Source organism: Microcaecilia unicolor, chromosome 3 (assembly GCF_901765095.1).
Source record: "Microcaecilia unicolor chromosome 3, aMicUni1.1, whole genome shotgun sequence".
Taxonomy (NCBI): Eukaryota; Metazoa; Chordata; class Amphibia; order Gymnophiona; family Siphonopidae; genus Microcaecilia; species Microcaecilia unicolor.
In genome coordinates, this window is record NC_044033.1 from 242,290,748 (window position 1) to 242,313,608 (window position 22,861).

General features: G+C 43.1%; 1 protein-coding gene across 1 annotated transcript in view; it reads left to right on the forward strand.

Annotated features, from left to right (window-relative positions):
- LOC115464522 (vomeronasal type-2 receptor 26-like) overlaps positions 1 to 9,239 on the forward strand; it is a 47,478-nt gene extending 38,239 nt beyond the window's left edge. The window contains exons 5-6 of the mRNA XM_030194886.1: positions 6 to 132; positions 8,335 to 9,239. Coding sequence (XP_030050746.1) covers positions 6 to 132; positions 8,335 to 9,239 — 1,032 coding nt within the window. The remainder of the gene's footprint in view (positions 1 to 5; positions 133 to 8,334) is intronic.
- The last annotated feature ends 13,622 nt before the right edge of the window (positions 9,240 to 22,861 follow it).

Sequence of the window (22,861 nt, forward strand, 5' to 3'; positions counted from 1 at the left end):
CGCAGGCACCTCCACAGTCTGGATGCAGCCCGCGTTGCCTTCCTGGGTTCAGGAAATTAACCATGGAAGGGAAGTCCATCTGCTGTTATGTCTGTATTCGCTGTTCAGAAGGCGAGATCTCTAACCAAACTGGTGAGTGATAACAATATAATGAGGCATTCACTTGGGCACTGGTTATTCATCATTGAGTCTGCATCCAGCCTTTGCAATAAGCATTGTTTAATTATACTGTTTAATTATGCTGATGACACCCAACTGTATCTCTCCACACCAGACATCACCACGGAGACCCAGGCAAAGGTATCGGCTTGCTTATCCGACATTGCTGCCTGGATGTCCAACCGCCACCTGAAACTGAACATGTCCAAGACAGAGCTTATCGTCTTTCCACCAAAACCCACTTCTCCTCTTCCTCCACTTTCTATCTCAGTTGATAACACCCTCATCCTCCCCGTCTCATCTGCCCGCAACCTCGGAGTCATCTTTGACTCCTCTCTCTCCTTCTCTGCGCATATCCAGCAGATAGCCAAGACCTGTCACTTCTTCCTCTTTAACATCAGCAAAATTTGCCCTTTCCTCTCTGAACACACCACCCGAACTCTCGTCCACGCTCTCATTACCTCCCGCCTGGACTACTGCAACTTACTCCTCACCGGCCTCCCACTTAGCCATCTATCCCCCCTTCAGTCTGTTCAGAACTTTGCTGCACGTCTCATATTCCGCCAGAACCGATATACTCATATCACCCCTCTCCTCAGGTCACTTCACTGGCTTCCGATCAGATACCGCATTCAATTCAAGCTTCTCCTTCTTACCTACAAATGCACTCAGTCTGCTGCCCCTCACTATCTTTCTACCCTCATCTCCCCTTACGTTCCCGCCCGTAACCTCCGTTCACAGGATAAATCCCTCCTCTCAGTACCCTTCTCCACCACCGCCAACTCCAGGCTCCGCTCATTCTGCCTCGCCTCACCCTATGCTTGGAACAACCTTCCTGAACCCTTACGCCAAGCCCCCTCCCTGCCCGTCTTCAAGTCTTTGCTTAAAGCCCACCTCTTCAATGCTGCGTTCGGCACCTAACCCTTACCGTTCAGTGAATCCAGACTGCCCCAATTTGACTGCCCCTATCGGACCGACCGTTCACTTGTCTATTAGATTGTAAGCTCTTTGAGCAGGGACTGTCTCTCTTTGTTAAATTGTACAGCGCTGCGTAACCCTAGTAGCGCTCTAGAAATGTTAAGTAGTAGTAGTAGTAGTAGTATACTGGTGGCCATAGCTATATAAAAAAAAATCAAGGTATTGATGTCCAATATCCAGATAAATTTAGCACTCACATAGTATTTATTTATTTATTTATTTATTTATTTATAGTACATTTCTACCCCACATTTCCCACACACGCAGGCAAAGCATATATTCCGGAGCCTGCCCGTATATGATTTTATGAGTTAGGGAGCAAATTTTGAAAGAGATACGTTCCCTCACGGGCAACCAGTGGAGAAGGAAACGCAGAGGCTGAGCATGCTCAAAACGTGATTTTCCCAGGATCAGTCTCGCCGCTGTGTTTTGTGCAGTCTGGAATTTTTTCAAAAGATATCCAAGACATCCTGCATAAATCCCGCTGCAGTAATCCAGGTGAGATAGCACCAACCAATGAACAAGGGTGCGAAACAGGTCTCTAGTTAGGCAATTTCTGACCCGCCGAAGCCTCCACATTGCGTTAAACATTCGCTTAGTGACAGCTCGTACCTGAGCATCCAGATGCAAATGCTTATCCAAGGTCACCCCAAGGAGCTTTAGACTATTAGAGAGAGGGAGAACATGGTCATTTATAGTGAATGTATCTGTAGGGACTGAGTAGTAAGGGGAGTGGAGAATAAGGCACTGAGTTTTGTCCTTATTTAACTTGAACCGGAACACCCTCGCCCAATGATCCATTGTAGATAAGTTGGCAGCAATCAGATCTGAGATTTCAGCTACTGTGTCAGTGAATGGGATGGAGATGGTGACATCGTCGGCATAGATGTATGGATTTAGGCCTAAGTTGCTGAGGGCAATAGCAAGGGGGATCAGCATGATGTTGAACAGTGTAGGTGATAGGGGCGAGCCCTGAGGCACCCCACAGGAGGCTCTCCAGGGAGCAGAGGTGGTAGAGTTCACTTTGACCTGGTAGGATCTGGACGACAGGAAGCCCTTGATCCAGTGCAAAACAAAGCCGCTCACACCAAATGTGTCAAGGAGGTGTAAAAGGAGGTCGTGATCCACCATATCAAAGGCACTAGACAGGTCAAACTGCAGTAAAAGAATTTTAGTATTATATAAACTGTCGGCCCAATATTCAGCGCTAATTAACTGGGTACAAGGGGTTCCTATAAGATTAAATAGTGTTGACTGAATTCTACCAGTGTTTTCAGCAGCCCATAACTGGATATTCAGGCCAGTGTCTGGAGGGGGGGGGGCTGACATTAAATATCAAAACACATATGCAAATGGTGGTCGTTCGGGGGGGGGGGGGGGGAATTGACACGCGAAATCCTGGTGGTGATGCTAAATAGCAAAATGTTCTGTTGAGTAAGCAAAGATTTTTATCCAAATTTGCAAACATAATAACATAAGATTTGTAATTCTGAGTTATACCGAAGGTCCATTTAACCTGGTATCCTCTTTCTAACGGTTGTTAATCCAACTCACAAATACATAGCAGAATCCCCAAAAGTAAATAAACTCCATGCCCTTTATTTCCAAAGATAACCAGTGACTTTTCCAAGGACTACCTTATTAATGGTTTATGGGCTTTTACATGTAGTAACATATTAAAATAGTAACATATTAGATGACAGCAGATAAAGACCTCTACGATCTATCCAGTCTGCCCAACAAGATAAACTCATAGCATAAGGAAAGACATGATACTATCAGGGCACAAACCATACAAATTTGACGAGCACTGGCCTTGTTTTCCAACTTCTGAAGCTGAATCTGTTCAGCCATGATCACGGCACAGACCATAGAAGTTTACCCAGCACTGGCTCTGCTTTCCAATTACTGGTGTTGTCACCTAGTCACTATTAAGCTTCTTTGGATCCATTCCTTCTAAATAGGATTCCTTTGTGTTTATCTCATGCATTTTTAAATTTTATTAGCTTTTTCATCTCCACTCATTATTTTATAGACCTCTATCATATCTCCCCTCAGCTGTCTTTTCTCCAAGCTGAAGAGCTCTTGCGCTTTAGCTTTTCCTCATAGGGAAGTTGTTTCATCCCCTTTATCATTTTTGTCGCCTTTCTCTGTACCCTTTCTAATTCCACTACTCCAGTTTTGGCCTCACCAATGACTTGTACAAGGGCATCAACACCTCCTTTCTTCTGCAAGTTATACCCCTCACTATGCAGCCTATCATTCTTCAATCCATGGCCATCACCTTGTCACATTGTTTTATCATTTTGAGATCCTCAACACCATCACCCCAAGATCCCTTTTCTGAACTGAGCTTATCAATCTCTCTTGTCCTATCTGGTACAAATCCTTTGGATTTTGTACCCCACGTACATCACTCTACAATTTTTTGCATTAAATTTTTATGCCAGACCCTTGGCCATTATTCTAATTTTATGAGATCTCTTCTCATCGTTTCTACTCCCTCAGGGATATCCACTCTATTGGCTATCTTCATGTCATCTGCAAAAAGGCAAACATTTTCCTTCTAACTCTTCAGCGATGTCTCTCACAAATATATCAAACAGAATCTGCCCCAGCACTGACCCTTGAGGCACTCCACTGCTCTTCTTCCTTTACTCCTAGCGGATTCCATTTTCACCATTCTCTGTCACCATCCAGCTTATTTTTGAAAGAGAAAAATGCCCATATTTCAACCTAAATCGGGAGATGGGCATTTTTCTCGCAAAAGCGCCCAAATCGGTATAATCGAAAGCCGATTTTGGGCGTCTTCAACTGCACTCTGTCGCGGGAATGAATAAAGTTGATGGGGGTGTGTCGGAGGCGTGGTGAAGGCGGGACTGGGGCATAGTTATCGGCCGAGATGAGATGGGCGCGCTCGGCGGATAATGGAAAAAAGAAAGGCGTTTTTAGCGAGAATTTAGATCACTTTTTCTGGACCCTGTTTTATCATGAACAGGTCCCAAAAAAGTGCCCTAAATGACCAGATGACCACCGGAGGGAATCGGGAATGATCTCTCTGTCTCCCTCAGTGGTCACTAACCCCCTCCCACCCTAAAAAACAAAATGTTTAAATATTTTTTCCAGCCTCTATGCCAGCCTCAAATACCATACCTAGCTCCATGACAGCAGTATGCAGGTCCCTAGAGCAATTTTAGTTTAGTTGGTGCTGCGCAGGACCCATGCAGAGAGCAAAAATCGGAAGAAAAAAAAACATGCAAGTGCAGTCAGGGACTTCCAAATTAAAACAACAGTAATAGGGGGATTTGAACCAGCCACCTTCTGATTACAAGACCTGTGCTTTAACCACTGCATCACTTATTCAGTTGTTTAGACACCCTTCCCTTTCCATTAAGTCCCTCTAAGTTTCTGTCAGCCAATCACAGCTGTTTAGCTGACACTGATGTCATCTAAACGAGCTGTGATTGGCTGACAGAAACATGGAGGGACTTAATGGAAAGGGAAGGGGATCTAAACAACTGAATGGATGTTTTTACACATGGGCGTTTGCATTCGATTATGCCCCTCTATGTCAATCAGTTCCCAAACCAGTTCACCACTTTGGGTTCAATGTTCAGCCCTACCAGCTTATGAATAAGCTTTGATACGCCCCCCTCACAGAAGACTTACGAATTTCTGTGAGGGGGCGTATCAAAGGCTTTGTTGAAATCCAAGTAAATTACATCTAGTCCATGTCCTTTATCTTGTTTTTTGGTCACCCAGTCAAAGAAGTCAATCAGATTCATTTTCAGGATTTTCCTTTTGTAAAGCCATGTTGCCTCGGATCCTGTAACCCATTGGCTTCTAGAAAGTTAACTATATTTTCCTTCAGCATTGACTCCATTATTTTTGTACCAACGATGTGAGGCTTATCTTCCTGTAATTTCCCACTTCTTCCCCATCCCCGCTTTTGTGAAGAGAGACCACATCAGCTTGTCTCCAATCCCACGAAACTCTCGCATCTCTAAAGATCTATTAAATAAATCCTTACGAGGTCTTGTCAGGACTTCTCTAAGCTTAGTATCCTGGAATGAGATTTGTCCACTTTCAGATTTTCTTCCATGAAAGAGGCAGTATCCACTCCATTCCCACATATACCCTCGGCAGCCGACCGACCTCAGTCCTTCTCCAGAATTTTCTTCCATGAATTCCAAAGAGAAGTATTTCTGTAGCACATTTGTTTTATCCTCATCACTCTCCACATAGCCATTCTCAGAATCTTTCAGTCTTACAATTCCATTCCTAGCCTTTCTCCTTTCCCATTATATCTGAAAAACATTGTCACCTCTTTTGACATCTTTAGCCATTTTTTCTTCTGCCTGTGCTTTTGTTCGCTGCATTTTCCTCTTTCCTTCTTTGAGTTTATTCCGGTAATCTTCTCTGTGAACTTCTCGTTGTGTTCTTCTGTATTTCTTGAATGCTGCCTCTTTTGCCCTTTTTCTTTCAGCCACTTCTTTTGAGAACCATATAGACTTCCTTTTTCTCTCATTTTTGTTTACTTTCCTTGTATAAAGATCAGTTGCCATATTTATAGCAAGCTTGGACCACTATCCTGCTTATTTTCGAAAGAGAAGGGCGCCCATCTTCCAACACAAATCGGGAGATGGGCACCCTTCTCTCAAGGTCGGCCATATCGGCATAATCGAAAGGCGACTTGGCCCTTCCTCAACTGCTTTCTGTCGCAGGGACGACCAAAGTTCCCGGGGGCATGTCGGCAGTGTACCGAAGGCGGGATGGGGGCGTAGTTAAGAGATGTGTGTCCTCGGCCGATAATGGAAAAAAGAAGGGCGTCCCTGACGAGCATTTGGCCGACTTTACTTGGTCCAAATTTTTTTTACGTCCAAACCTCAAAAAGGTGCTCGAACTGACCAGATGACCACCGGAGGGTATCGGGGATGACCTCCCCTTACTCCCCCAGTGGTCACCAACCCCCTCCCATCCAAAAAAAAACAATTTAAAAAACATTTTTTGCCAGCCTCTATGCCAGCCTCAAATGTCATACCCAGTTCCATCACAGCAGTAGGGAGGTCTATGGAGCAGTTTTTAGTGGGTACTGCAGTGCACTTCAGGTAGGCGGGCCCAGGCCCATCCCCCCTACCTCTTACACTTGTGGTGGTAAATGGGAGCCCTCCAAACCCCCCCAAAACCCACTATACCCACATGTAGGTGCCCCCTTTCACCCATAAAGGCTATGGTAGTGGTGTATAGTTGTGGGTAGTGGGTTTTGGGGTTTTGGGGGGGAGCTCAGCACACAAGGAAGGGAGCTATGGACTTGGGAGAAATTTAGGAAGTCCACTGCAGTGCCCCCTAGGGTGCCCGGTTGGTGTCCTGGCATGTGAGGAGAGGATCAGTGCACTACGAATGCTGGCTCCTCCCAAGACCAAATGCCTTGGATTTGGTCGTTTTTGAGATGGGTGTCCTTGGTTTCCATTATCGGCGAAAACCGAGGTCGGCCATCTCTAAGGTTGGCGATCTCAATGGTCGACCTAAATGTTGAGATTTGGCCGTCCCCAACCGTATTATCGAAATGAAAGATGGACGCCCATCTTGTTTTGATTATACGGGTTACTCCGCCCCTTTACAGGGCCATCCTTAGAGATGGGCGCCCTTAGAGATGGGCACCTCTGTTCGATTATGCACCTCTATGTTTCCACATCACGTATGCCTACTCATGCCATCAGCTCCTTCTTTGGTATTCCCCTATTTTACCAAAATCATTAAGTCTGAAATCCAATACTTTTAGTTTTGTGCGTCTTCACTCTGCTTTCGCTGTTATATCAAAACATATCATGTGATGATCACTATTGCCTAGGTGGGCATCCACATGGACATTGGAAACACTTCCTCCATTTGTGAGCTCTAGATCCAGAGTTGCCCCTTCCCTCATGAGTTCTTCACCATTTGTGTAAACCTTTTCAAAGCAAAGCTAACTACTTTTGTGACATCCTCCTACAACAAATTTCAGAACCTAATAATGCATTGAATAGAAAAAAAATGTTTTTTTCCTATTTGTCCCCTAGTTTTTGTAATTTGTGAAAGAGCAAAAAACATTTTTGAGATCCTAGGGAACCAGGTTCAATTCCCTCTGCAGCTCTGTGTGACCCTGGGCAAATCACTTGGCTCTCCATTGCTCCGGGTACAATATATTGCTTCATCTGTGAGCCCATTAAGGACAGCTCAAGTACCTGTTCAACTGTATGTAAACCACCTTCACTCATGCTCTAATGAGGTGGTATATCAAATTAATAAATGTTTAATGATAAACCATTTTATGTTTTTCTATACCACTCAACTCATGATTTTACCCTATGTCATATCTTCCCTGTGGTTACTTCTCCAAGCCAAAGAAGCCTAAACTCTTTAGCCTTTGCTCATATGAGATTCAATCTGTTCTCAATCATTTAGTCACCTTTCTCTGTACATTTTCTAATAATGATCCATGGAAACAACAAGGCAAACTACCTGCAAACTCCAATGTGGACAAGAGCACCACATGGAGTGGCCTAGTGGCAGTGGTGTGCTGGAGCAGGCTCTCACAGGCTCTCGAGAGCCGTTTGTTAAGTTTTTAAGAATTTTGGGAGCCGGTTCTCCATGGCTACTTTAACAAATGGATCCCAAAATGTGGGCTTGGGCCCCTCCTGAATTCTCTTTTACTTTGCTGGCGAGAGAGAGCCCCCTGTTAACAATTTACCAGCACACCCCTGCCTAGTGGTTAGAGTGGTGGACTTTGTTCTTGGGGAACTGGGTTCAATTCCCACTGCAGGCACAGGCAGCTCCCTGTGACTCTGGGCAAGTCACTTAACCTTCCATTGCCCCAGGTACAAATAAGTACCTGTATATAATATGTAAGCCACATTGAGCCTGCTATGAGTGGGAAAGCGTAAGGTACAAATGTAATAAAAATATCAGTACAAAGTATACATTATTGCAGAGTCTCAGTCAAATAAAATGCCTGAGACGCTGCAATAAAGAATACTTTGGACCGATCTGCTGTGTTCTTTTCATTTTCTAATAATGTTATGCAGTCACAATGATACTATGCAAAACTTGAGCTGCAGTTGAAAAAGGTTTGGCTCATAGGAGGATAACATAGGCATTCATGTATGTCCTACAACAGATATTATTTGTGAGAAATAAGACAATATTTTTCATTCTCAGATATGGATACCTGTATAACATGCCCAGAGGACCAATGGCCTAATCAGAAGAAAGATGCCTGCATCCCAAAAGTAATAACCTTCCTGTCCTATAAAGAGCCTTTAGGAATAACTTTGACTTTCATCATAATTTTCTTCTTTCTCCTCACTGCTGTTATTCTGGGAATCTTTATTTATTACCGAGAAACCCCAATAGTGAAAGCCAACAACAGAGACCTCAGTTATGTTCTCCTCATCTCACTCATGCTCTGCTTCCTCTGTTCTTTGATATTCATTGGTCGTCCTGAAAAGGTGACTTGTATTCTACGTCAGATTGTCTTTGGGATTACTTTTTCCATTTCACTCTCCTCTGTATTGGCAAAAACTATCACAGTGGTCATGGCTTTCCAAGCCATCAAACCTGGGAACAAGCTCCGTAAATGGATGAGCTCCAGGTTCTCAAACTCTATAGTCCTTTCCTGTTCCCTTCTTCAGGCTCTTCTCTGTCTTATCTGGTTGTGTACTGCTCCCCCTTTCCCATATCTTAATATGAAATCAGAAACTGGAACAATTCTAATTGAATGTAATGAAGGGTCAATAGTTGCATTTCACTGTGTTCTGGGATATCTAGGATTTTTGGCTGGTATCAGCTTCATGATAGCTTTCCTAGCAAGAAATCTACCTGACAGTTTCAATGAGGCCAAGTACATCACTTTCAGTATGCTGGTGTTCTGCAGTGTCTGGGTCTCCTTCATCCCAACATACCTGAGCACCAAGGGCAAGTACATGGTGTCGGTGGAGATATTTGCTATTCTGGCATCCAGTGCTGGACTTCTGTTCTGTATCTTTCTCCCTAAGTGCTACATCATTCTGCTGCAGCCTGAAAGAAACAGAAGAAAATACCTAACTAAAATCTGTAATGATTAAAATATATGCAAATAATGGATTAATTTATTATTGCTATCTTTTGTTGGGAAAGTTCAAACTGAATGATATGTGTTTTTTGCAAGAAACTGCATCACTGGTAGAGGTCATCCTACATTTCACAATTTTTTTGTTATTATAGATAAAATATGATGTTATACACAATTTGAATATAAAATTTAGTTAAATATAATGGTGAATAACGATTTTGTCAGTGATACCTTATTATTGGAGTAAACCTTATACAGCTGAGTAGTTTTTCCGGGTCTTCCACCATCCTTCAAATTAATGGGAAAACATTAGTAATGTTTGGGGGCTACGTTTGAAGCTGCGTTATCTATTAACATAAAAATTTACATGTTCCAACAGTTAGGGGACTTTTATTAAGGTGCAGAATGCCTAATTCACCTACCCCACACTAAAAGAGCCTATCCGCGGGACATGCTGATGCGTCCCATGGTATTTTTTGAGTAGCGTCTCAAAAAGGATATAGTGGAATTAGAAAAGGTGCAGAGAAGGGCGATGAAAATGATAAAGGGGATGGGACGACTTCCCTGTGAGGAAAGGCTAAAGCGGCTGGGGCTCTTCTGCTTGGAGAAAAGACGACTGAGCGGAGATATGATAGAGGTCTATAAAACAATGAGTGGAGTGCAACGGGTAGACGTGAAGTGTCTGTTTACTCTTTCCAAAAATACTAGGACTAGGGAGCATGCGATGAAACTACAAAGTAGTAAATTTCAAACAAATTGTAGAAAATTATTCTTCACTCAACGTGTAATTCAACTCTGGAATTCGTTGCCAGAAAATGTGGTAAAGGTGGTTAGTTTAGCAGAGTTTTAAAAAGGTTAGGATGGCTTCCTAAAGGAAAAGTCTATAGACCATTATTAAATTGGACTTGGAGAAAGTATTTCTGGGATAAGCAGCATAAACTGTTTTGTACTTTCTTGGGGATCTTGCCAGGTATTTGTGACCTGGATTGTCCACTGTTGGAAACAGGATGGACCTTTGGTCTGTCCCAGTATGAGAACTTATGTACTTATGTAGTTGTAAATAGCAGATCTTCGTCTGCAGCGAGCATCAACAGATACATACTGTTCGCACCGGCCCCACAGCCTTCCCTCTGATGCATTCCTGCCTATCTGGAAACAGGAAGTTGCCTCAGAGGGAAGGCTGTGGGGCCAACATTAGCAATGTATATTAGTTGTTGCTTGCTGCCGGTGAAAATCTGCTATTTAAAAGGTATGTAGGGGAGGGGGCAGTGGCATACCAAGGGGGGGCCGTGGGGGCGGTCCACCCTGGGTGCACACCGCTGGGGGGGGAGCTGCGCGCCTATCGGCTCCGCTCATTCTGTGCTCCCTCTGCCCCGGAACAGGTTACTTCCTGTTCCAGGGCAGAGGGAGCATGGAACAAGCGGAGCCGACTGGTGCGTGGCACCCCCCCCCCCCCCCCAGCAGGTAAAAATGCACCCGGGGGGGTTGTCCTTTCTCTGGGGGGAGGTGTCCTCTCGCCAGGGGGGGTGTCCTTTCACCGGAGGTGGGGGGGTCGCGCTGCACCTGGGGGGGGGCGCATCGGCGATCCGCCCCGGGTGTCAGCCACCGTAGGAACGCCACTGGGAGGGGGGATGTTTGAGGGACCATATGGCATGCAGGCGAGAGTGGGAGAAACCAAATCACTTATGGAACAGGGTGGAGTTCTTCTGCTCACCCATCTTGGGCCCAGGCCCACCCAAAATTGGGTGTCTGGCTATGCCCCTTGTGCATTCATGCCCAATGCAGCTTACTGTTATATGTCTGCATCTGTTCACTAAGTATGTATTTTTTGAATGCCACAGCTAGCGTTTAACAAAATAGGATCACCGTTGGCTAGGAATATTGACCCGGCACTATTTTCTTGTTGTTCATGCTAAGGAAAGAGCGTATTTATAGTTAAAGCAAAAGAAAGTGGGCAGAAACTGGATGAACTAGGAGGGCAATTTTTGAGTGGATCTAGCCAGATACCTAAGGTTTTGTAGTAAACCAGTTAACACCAGGCACAGTTTTTCTGGCCATATTCAGGAGTTTCATTCTAAAATTGACTAAAAGGAAAATTTCTCAGGTAATTAACATACAGGAACTGTGAAGAGGGGAGAGAGGGCAGGCAAAAGACAAATAAGGGCAATAACTACAGGTACAGGGCAGTGGCGTTCCTAGGTCGGCTGCCACCCGGGGCGGATCGCCGCTGTGCACCCCCCCCCCCCGGGTGCAGCACGGCATTCCCCCCCTCCGCAGCATCAACACCCCCCCTGGCGCATCAACATACCCTGCATCAACACGCTGCTGGAGGGGTGTTGAGAGCAGCCGCGCGGCTGTCGGCTCCACTGGCTCCCTCTGCCCCGGAACAGGAAGTAACCTGTTCCGGGGCAGAGGGAGCAGGGAACCAGTGGAGCCGACAGGCGCACGGCTGCTCTCTGCACCCCTCCAGCAGTGTGCACCAGGGGCGGACCGCCCCCACCGCCCAGCCCTTGGTACGCCACTGGTTCAGGGGCAGCTGAGGAGAAAGGGACAAGAGGGAAAAAGCAAGGTCAATCAGCATGTGTAATTCAATAGAACAGAGAAAGGAACGCACAGTGGAATTCTGCATCACCCTGAAAAGCTAAAAATAAGATGGTCAAGAGACAGCATGAAACTGCAGCCTACATGTTGTCAAATAGATTATGTTTACTGCAAATCATTGCAATTGTTTTGTTGTATTTTTTTCTATACCTTTTGTGGCTTGTTCTCTTCTCTGCAGCTTGAAGCTGGGCTGGGCAGTGGCATTAGCCAAGGGTCATTGGCCCTCATTATTTGCTTGTCCACCTGTTTCCATCTGCTGCATTACATTCACCCTGATGTGCAGGGCCTGTGTGGTGACTGTTATCTATGAATGATCAACTTGCCATCAGCAGGGCCGGCCCTAGCTTCTTTTTTTTTTTTTTTTTTGCAAACTCCCCACTTTCAGCTCTACTTTTCACCCCCTATTGATTTATGCAAATGAGGCCCCACTTTGAATCTCTGCACATTGCCCTGCAGCCCTCAGCGTGTCCCATGGACCACTGCTGACAGTTACTTAAGGGGACAGGGCCATTCTCAACATGATTTATCGAGGTGAATTGACCAGGTTGAAAACTGACCGTACTTAACAAGGCTAAAAGCCCCTGTTCAAAAAGAAACAAATGGGAGAGACCAATGAAATTCCAACTAGGTATGACAAATTTATTAGAAACAATGAAAAAATGAGTATCCAAGGGGATACAACACTAAGGGCCCTGTTTATTAAGCAGTGTTATAGGCACGTTAACGTTTTTAACATGCGTTAACCATGTACGCGCATTAACCATGTATGTGCCTACAATATCTCTATAGCCGCCTACATGGTTAGCGTGGGACCTAAAAGTAGGTGCGCTAATAACACGAAAGCACCTTAGTAAACAGGGCCCTGAGTATACTGCAAAGAGGCTGATAAGTCTAATACATCAAAAAGACTGAAATGGACTCAATGCAGTCCTATGTTTTATGTTTCGGTGTGACAAACACCCGCTTTAGGAGTTAAGGATATACCAGTCTAGTTGACAATGCTAAAAGATCAGCCAGTGGGTTACAATACAGAGAGATCAACCAAAGACTCACAGTACAAAACTTCCTGTTCCGGGGCAGAGGGAGCAGGGAACGAGTGAAGCCGACAGGCGCGCAGCACCCCCCCTCCCCAGCAGGTAAAAATGCACCCGGGGGGGGTCGTTTCCCCAGGGGAGGTGTCCATCATTTCGCCGGGGTGGGGGAGTCGCGCTGCACCCGGGGGGGGCGTGCATCGGCGATCTGCCCCAGGTGTCAGCCACCCTAGGAACGCCACTGCTTCTACACATGGATTCTTTCCAAATTTCTGGCTTCCACTTCTGAATATTTCTTTCCCACATACATGTCCCCTAGCGATCTGCATCCTCCAGGCAGCCAATAATCCTCCTTCCCCAGGATGAGTGTAATTAGGAAGTCTAAGCAAATCTATAACCTTCTGTTCCCCTCCCCAATTATCTTTTAGATCCTAAAGCCAGTCTGAGATTTTTACAATAAAATTCCTCAATCATGGTTAGCTCAACTTCACCCTCCTCTTCCCCCCTCCCCGAATCACCCTCTAAAAGCAACAATTGGACATCATTCTTTTAAATAAACATTACAATAGCCCCTTTATCCAGAGTAAATGGTATTTGAAAACTGATCTTATAGTTAGAGAGTGTGTATGTGAACAACCCCCCTCACATATACACGATAAGAGCAATTTTTCAAAAGTCATTTATCCAGACAAATGGCTGCTTCTTTGGATAAAGGAGCTATCACCCTACCCCTTGGCATTTGGGCTGATTTCCTGACTCATTTGAGCCACGTAAAATGGTTGACAACATACAGTCTGAGTAATGCAATAAATGTGATTGTGAGCAGCCACTGGCTTTGTTCTGCTCTAGTTTGGGCACATGCTAAATTCATGAAAAGGACAGAATAACAGAAGAATAGAAACACACATATGAGTCCCTTTGAAGGCAATGAAAGGATTGAAAATAATAAGGCTGTTAACAAAAGGGATGTTGGTAAAAGAAAGTGAAGCTGTGTCACTGCCGTCTGGCATGAATGCCACTAAAACAAAGGAGGTCTACCTGAAAGAATTAATCAATCTAGACAGTCTCTATCACTTCAGAGTCCCTTATAATTTAATCACTCAAGGTTTTCTATAGAAGCAGCTGTTGGTAAGCCAGTGGGACTGAATGTTGGCAGAATTTAAAGCCTGACTTTAAAAGAGAGTGCTGTCTGACTTCAAGTACAGAAAGACTTTAAAAATCCAAACAAACTGTACTTCTGCTTTTTACTGGAGGTGTAGAGTCAATCCAAATCTATCATATATTATATTAATACAGTGGTTCCCAAACCAAATCCTGGAGGCACCCCAGCCAGTCAGGTTTGCAGGATATCCAGAATGAATATTCATGAGAGAGATTTGCATGCACTGCCTCCACTACATGCAAATCTATCTGATGAATATTCATTGTGGATATCCTGGAAACTTGATTGGCTGGGGTGCTTCCAGGATTGGGTTTGGGAGCCACTGTGTTAATAGACTCTTACATAAGAAATGTGAATGTGGCAGTGCCAGCAAGATAGTGAAACCCATCACCAAAAATAAAAAAGGGGTAGATTCTTGCCCCCAAAAGCTAAGAAAACAATGTGAATGAGGTAAATGAGTGTATTATAAAAGAAAAATCTATGGTTTTATTTCTATTTAATTTGGGGTTTTTTTTACAGTTTCATATTAATCCCTGGATTCTATATAGCATGACTGAAATTGCGTGCACAAATCCAGTCATATTCTGGATTTGTGCTTGCAATTTAATTATTTAACAAGCAAATCAACACTAAAGCAATTATTGACATTAATTGGCATTAATTAGAATTTACGCACACAGGGGCCCTTTTACTAAAAGGTTGACACGTGGCAACCCGGAATTACCACCTGCCCAACGCAGCTGCTGGTGGTAGTTCTGCCTTCAACGTGCACCATTTTGGTGCTGCTGGATTTTAAAAAATATATACCTCAAGGGGTTACCCAGCGGTGATCACTGCCTGGTTACTGCTGGGATAGCATGGGAGCCCTTACTTTCATCTTAATTGATGGCGGTAAGTGCGCCCCCCCCCCCCCCAGTGGTGTGCTGAAGCAGGCTCTCACAGGCTCTCGAGAGCCGTTTGTTAAGTTTTTAAGAATTTTGGGAGCCGGTTCTCCATGGCTACTTTAACAAATGGATCCCAAAATGTGGGCTTGGGCCCCTCCTGAATTCTCTTTTACTTTGCTGGCGAGAGAGAGCCCCCTGTTAACAATTTACCAGCACACCCCTGGCCCCCCCCCCCCCCCACATGGCCACACAGTAAGTGCAAGCTTATCGTATGGCCATGTGCTTTTCGGGCTTTTTACCCACTGCAGTAAAAAGGGCCTTGGCGCGAGGAAAAAATGGCTGATGCCGCTACCACAGAGCCCTTTTTACCACAGCTTGGTAAAAAGTTCCCACAACTTACAAAGCGTATTCTGGAAAATGGTGTGTGTAAATTCTAATATGCGCTGTCAAAAAGAGGGCATAATAAATATTCCTTAAAAATCTTACAGTTTCGATCTGATTGTACCAAATGCTTTTTTGGTGGTTTTATCAGAACCTCACTGTGGCTTTCCGGAAGTGTCCGATACATTTTACCTAAGATTCCAAAACAGTTCTTTAGAACATCATCACTGATCTTGGAAGCATTTGGTACAATCAGATTGAAACTGTAAGATCTTTAAGGAATATTTATCACGACCCCTGAGGCAGGCACTGTTGAGCGCCGAAACATGGCCTGTGTTGGGTCAATTTCATTAAACATTGTATCATTGTTCCAGCTCTGGAGGCCCTTTTGTGCTTCTTTTTGTTGCTGTATTTTGTGTATTATTGGACCCTCTCTTCTTTGCTGCCTGAAAAAGGGGGCATGGCCTTGGGTATGGAGTGGACGGGCCTTAGGCATTCTGAAAATCTGCACGCAGGGTTATAGAATACCCCTGCTCCGGGCCTACCTTAGATGCCATTATTTATACCAAGTTTTACTTGATGTAAATGGCCATGCCTAGAGTTAGATGCCACTAGGCATATTCTATAAACCCGTTAGGTGTATTCCATAAACCACACCTAAATCAAGGTGTGGTTTACTGAATGCGCCTAGGTGGAAATATTTTTGGTGCTGATTTTTCAGGTACCATATATAGAATCTAGTCCAAAGGACTTAATGTAAGAGGTACACTCACACTGAGCTCTTTGAGAAATTGGGGGCTCAACTATAGTCAGATTTTCTCTTTTGAGTTGTTTTTGGATTGTTTGTTTGTTTTAATAAATGAATAGATTTAGACACATTTACATTTTTTTGTACTTTTTATTTATACCAGTTTATCTTAACAAAATATACTTGTACGGAAAAGCATATACAAAATAAAAAAGAAAACAACAAACCAAGAATAACATCTTTAGGCAAATACTACTCCAGTCCACAAAACCGGTGACAAGTAAGAGAATGGGATATAAAAAGAACAGCTTCAAGAAATTAAGCTGACATGTCTCAGTTCAGTAACATTACTTTATACAATGTACAAAGACAAGAGAACAGAAAACTTCCCTCATACAATGGGAGCACCTAGTATTGGGGCTGAAGTCCACCCAGAAGAAACAAGCGTAGAAAGGTAGGAAGGTTCAAAAAAGACATATTTGACTACTGTAGCTTGATTACACATTTACAAGGGAACCTGCACATTTAATCTGTTTCTGTTAGGCTGTTATGTTATTACATTGTGTCCTTCACAAGCATTTCAATCAAATTAATATTTGTCTTTATGTTAATGAAGACACAGGATCCAAAAGATAATATTTAAAAGAAACAACCTATATTTCATGGTAAATGCAGATATCAGGAGCAGATATCCCTTAAGGCTGATGTCAGGAGCAGAAGAACCCAACAGAGACCACACAGTGTCCTCACAGGTTTCAAGCTCAGCTAGAAATAGAGCAATCACCTCACCGTAAGCATAATAATTTCACTTTCTTTCCTCATTCTTTAGTGTATAAATGTACAGGTCAAATTAATACATAATATTTTCTGCCTATCATTCAAACATCCGATTTGATAGCACCATCAAGAACTGTACATCACCCCTGCAATATCCAAGTGTAACAACTGGAGTGGAAAGAGCCAACATCCTCACAAAAGAAGCTGTTTCAACAATGTTAAAGCTGAAAGCTCATCTGGTTCTCATTGTATTGATGCTCTCTGACATCCTATGGAAGACGGCTGAGTGTCAGTGTACACTTAGAAACTACTTATCAGTTAATCTAAAACCAGGATATCATAGATATGGGGACATCATGATTGGGGGACTCATAGCAGTGGAATTCATTTATCTAGTTGATCATCCAGCCTTCACAACTGTTCCCTCATTTGAAGGACAAGGGTTGTAAGTAGTATCATGGTTTAGCTCCTATCTGCGACATCCCTGTAGTTTTAATTTGGTTGTCACTGCATGAACTGCAGATATAACCTGTGGACTTTTTACCAGTTCTATCAAATAAAGTATGAGTGTTTTCCTTTTGAAAGTTACCCTGGGGAAAATGACCTGCTAAGAGTTTAATCTTTTTCTGTCTATATGTTTCTTCTCAAATAATCATAGAAAAACTGTGTTCAATTTAACCTTCACAAAGGTCATTCCCTGTTTCCACATTCCGCTTGTCACTGAATTTCTTTTATATTACATTTTGTTCTATTTTGTCTTCCATCAGTACTCTATTCTCCAACCCCATATGTACTGGATAATAAGAAAACTCTTCTCTGCTATATCACTGAACCTCTGAGCACAATAATTCTCTAAAATCTTAATCAATGAGCTTTTACTGATTCTAACTTCAAAGATACATCTGAATACTTCCTTACTGCAATAGTTGAAATTCCCTTTTCATGTCATTTAATGACATTACACATATTGTCTCCGTTTCAGCAGACTACTTATTGCCAGATAGTCAGCTGATTACACCTTGTATTTCAATTAAGAACATAAGACTAGCCATACTGGGTCAGACCAATGGTCCATCTAGCCCAATATCCTGCTTCCTGGAGAACAATTCAGGTCATAAGTACCTGACAGAATTCCAAATCATTCTAAAATTAATGCTATTGATCCCAGGGACAAGCAGTCGCTTAACCATGTCATTCTCAATAGCAGACTATGAACCTTATCTCTATGAACTTGTCAACCATTTTTTAAACCTAGAGACACTAACCGCTGACACAAAATCTTCAACCAATGAGTTCCAGAGCTTAACTATTTGTTGAGGAAAAAAAGATTAGTACCATGTAACTTCCTTGACTGTCCCCTAGCCTTTGAACTTTTTCAAAGAGCAAAAAAATGTATTTATGTTTACCCCTGCTACACCTCTCAGTATGCCTCTATTTCTCCCTCAGCTGTCTCTTTTCCAAGGTGAAGAGTCTTTACCTCATAAGCCTTTCCTCATATGAGTGGAGTTTCATCCCCTTAATCATTTTGGTTCCCTTCTATGAATCTTTCCTAATTCTGCTATATCTTTTTAAAGATACGGTGACCAGAATTATACATAATACTCAAGGTGTGATTGCACCATAGAGCAATACATAGAGATTATAATATTCGTTGTCTTATTTTCTATCCTAGCATTCTGCTTGCTTTTTTTGGCTGCTGCCTTACACTTGGCAGATAATTTCAGTATATTGTCCATGATGACACCTAGATCTTTTTCTTGGATGCTGACTCCTAGGATGGAACCTAGTATCAAATAACTATGATTTGGATCATTCTTCCCAACGTGTATCACTTTGCACTTATCCACATTAAATCTTATCTGCCATTTGGATGCCCAGTATTCCAACTTCCTAAGGTCTTCCTGTAATTTTTTTCACAATCTGCATGCATTTTAACAACTTTGAATAGTTTTGTATTGTCTACAAAGGTAATCAGCTCACTCAGTGTTCCCATTTCCAGATCATTAATAAATCAATTAAATACCACTGTCCCAGGACAGATCCCGGGGGGACTCCACTATTCACAATCAAATGTTTTCTGAAAATCTAATGGCAAGGATACATATGATGTAACACTTCATACCATATGTAATGAGTTTATAATACTGGGCAGACTGGATAGACCATACAGGTTTTGATCTGCCACCACTTACTTTGTTAGGCAATACTTCCCTTGGCTGAATCCATGTTGACTCTATCCTATTAACCCATATTTGTTTTTGTGTTCAATTATTTTATTCTTTATAATAGTTTCTACCATTTTGCTATCTGATCCATAACAATATGAGCCAAGACACCCATGTCCTTTCACCCACCAGGACCAATATGTAACTGGTTTGGGGAGGCATTCTGCTGCCATCTGAAAAAATGGTGACACCTGAAAATAAGGGAGACAAACACGGCCGATGTAGCATTCTGTAGTGTATGCTGCTTTTCTATCATTCTACATTTTTTAAATACAGCAATACTTTGTATGTAATTAACTGCATTGGGAATAAAGTTTATTTATTTATTGCATTTGTATCCCACATTTTCCCACCTATTTGCAGGCTCAATGTGACTTACAATACATCATGAATGGTGGAAATATATAAGAGAATATACATTTAGTATTATATAGGATCTTGGGTAACATGATATTGATGAAACATGATAGTAGTGTAACAAGCAAATATTACAAGACAATTCTGGATATATGTGTAGGAGTTCACATTTGTTGATCTTTGTGGTACGCCTTGTTAAAGAGATGGGTCTTCAGTTCTTTCCTGTGCTTGCATTAGAATGCTGTGCTGAAGCTCAGTACACCAGTCTAACTCACAGCTTATTACATCCGGCACTTGACAGCACATAACCTGTAAATTGTGTGCCTGAATACCCAGAATTGTCAGATTCACCACATTGAAGCTTAGTGGTCTTTTTGTGAAACGTGACCACTAACTCATTTTCATATGTTACTTTGTGTGTTTTTCCATCACAGAAAATGCAGGACAGGGGAATCTGAAACACCCATCAAAAAGTACAAGCAGCCTTCGGGTGGGGGTGTGCGGGGGGGGGGGGGGGGATCCTGATCAATAAAATATTGACTTGACACCCTCATTCTTGAAGGCTCCTTCTATGTTTTGTGGCTTTTTGCATCACAGAAAGTCATTAATTCTGAATTTACTTCACCATTCACACTAGGCACGAAACCTTCTTACAGAGATTGATCACATTTTGAAATTAATTTGCAAAAGTTTGCAAAGCTCAGCACAAACACTTGTGTTCTATTTTTTGTGCATTTTTTTGAATGTTACTTGTGTGAGTCGTGTGAGTATGGGGTATTGTGAGTACAAGAAGTGTCAGCATTTAGGAAGACTATTGTGGAAGGATTTGGACACTTTACTCTCTCTCTTCCTGCTTTCCTTCTCTTTTGTTCACGTCTCCTATCTCTCCCTCCCTACGCTCACTCCCCCACCCCCGTTCTCCTACCTAACCTCCATTTCCTTTTTAAGGCCTTCTCCTTCTTATCACTGTTCCCTCTAAGCTGAGTGGGAGTCCTCCATCTATAGTCCTGCCAGTGGGGGGTGCTGTTTCACTATCATACTTTCAATACTGAGGGACAGGAATGTTCTATGGAACATAGAGCATAGAATGTTCTATGGAACCTGCATGTTCATAGAGATTGAAAATGCAACATTGAAGCACCACCCCCTACTGGTAGTAATGCAGTTGGCGGACACCTGCTCAGCTTAGATGGAACAGTGCTTCTTACTCCCTTCTTTTCTCTCCTTTCATTTCTGCTTTCTTCTCTTTCTCCTCCCCTCCCCCTTACAACATTTCCTAACTCTTCTCAGTATGGGACACATCTTCAAACGCATTGCATACAAACTTCTGCTAACACTTCAGTTGTTCCATCATAGGTATGGTCTCATTTTTATTGGTAGGGTAGGGAACATCCACATGTACCTCCAGCCATGCCGTCTCCCCCTGATGCCACTTCCTGAATCAGAGTCCTCTGGCCCTGCTTAATCTTGAGTGGTGAGGTTATTTAATGGGTCAGATGCATATGGTTGGGCAGAGAAGCAGAGGTGCTAGACTTCAGTGATTAAGGCTGTGTGCATGTGGGTAGATGCAGATGTGCCTGCTGAAGAATAGGAAAAACATGGTAGAAGATAGAGAGAGGAAAGACATATGCTTATTTTGTGCTAAACCTGAAGTGTGCACTTCTCCGTCATGTTTGCAGACAAAAAAGTAACAGACTCGAGGGCCCTTTTACTAAGGCGCACTGCAAAATGGCCTGTGGTAGTGGTGATGTATGTTTTGGGCGTGCACAGAATCATTTTTCAGCACACCTATAAAAAATGCCTTTTTAACATTTTTTCCAAAAATGGACCTGCGGCAAAATGAAAATTGCCATGCGTCCATTTTGGGTCTGAGACCTTACCGCCAGCCATTGACCTAGCGGTAAAGTTTCATGTGGTAACCAGGCGGTAATGGTCTATGCACGTAAAATGCTGATTACTGCCCGGTTACCGCCCACGCGCCAGTAAATAAAAATATTTTCCGGCGCGCATAGTGGGCACTCGTAAAAAATAAAATTACAGCACGGGCCACACGGTAGCCAGGTGGTAACTCAAAATCGATGCGCATTGGGTACGCGTAGGTGCTTACATGGCTTAGTAATAGAACCCCTCCTTTTCTAAACCTAATCCTAATCCATCACTCATGTCTGCTACCAATGTCTCTGTTTCTATATTTTTCAGTTTGATGCTAATTTAATATTATCTGTCATTTATTATCCTTAAAGTCATGTATCATTGAACTATTACAACTTCCTGGCCTTTGTGTCTGCGGTGGAGAAGATTAACAACAGCTCAGAGCTCTTACCCAACCTCACACTGGGGTTCCACATTTATACACCTTACAATTTATTCTTACCGTATACAATGGCCATGAATATATTATCAGGAATGGATTCCGGGATCCCAAACTACAGCTGCAAAACATCTGGACCACTGGGTGCTGTCATTGAAGGTCTTTCAGCTGAGCATTCGAGTGAAATTTTCAGCCTATCCAGGATATACCACTACCCACAGGTCAGGGGATATCTTAATTTATTTCACTCCTTCACCTTCCAGCAACACCTCTCTGTTTCTCTTCTGTATTGTCTCATCTCTCTTCCCATACCACCTTTATTTGATATTGCCTGTTTTCTGCCTTTCTCAATTTCATCCATCTCTACCTCCCCTCACTACCACCACCACCACCCAAACCATCCTGCATCCCCCCATTTGTCTTCCTTTCCTCTCCCCCTCCCACTCACTCACTTGGTCCCCGGTTCTTTTGCCAGGCTCATTGCCCAGGTCTCCATGATAGCAGCAGCACCAGCAGATTGAAGGAAGGCACATGGGCACTGCTCTGTGCATTCCACAGCTGGCTCTCTCAGTACCAGAAACAGTAAGTTACACCTTAGCAGCTGCTGTTCCCTGGAACAAAATCTTCAGTCAGCAACTTGTCTTCCAGAAAAGATTGTTTGGCTGTTTATTTTGTTCTCTTTTTGACTTAGGTTCAGTTAGAGAAATTCACCTTTTTTTCCCAGGACGTTTAAGTCAAGCTGTTTGATACTTTGGTTTGTTTCATTCAGGAAAATTAATGAGTTGCTTTAAGAATTTTTAAGCAAACTACTGTGGTGTGCACCACAGCTACAAGAAGTTACATCAGCTCTGAAGTTACTTCCTATTTCTGGGACCATCAATAGCACACACAGGGCAATATCCCTTTACTTGCCTTAAGAAACGTAGAAACATGATGGCAGATAAAAGCCATATGGACCATCTAGTCTGCACATCCTTAGTAACCTCTAACTCCTTCTCCTAAGAGATCCCACGTGTCTGTCCCATGCCTTCTTAAACTTTGACACAGTCTTCATCGCCACAACCTCCACCGGGAGGCCATTCCATGCATCCAACACCTTTTCCTTGAAAGAGTATTTCTTCAGATTCATCCTAAGCCTATTTCCTCTTAACTTCATTT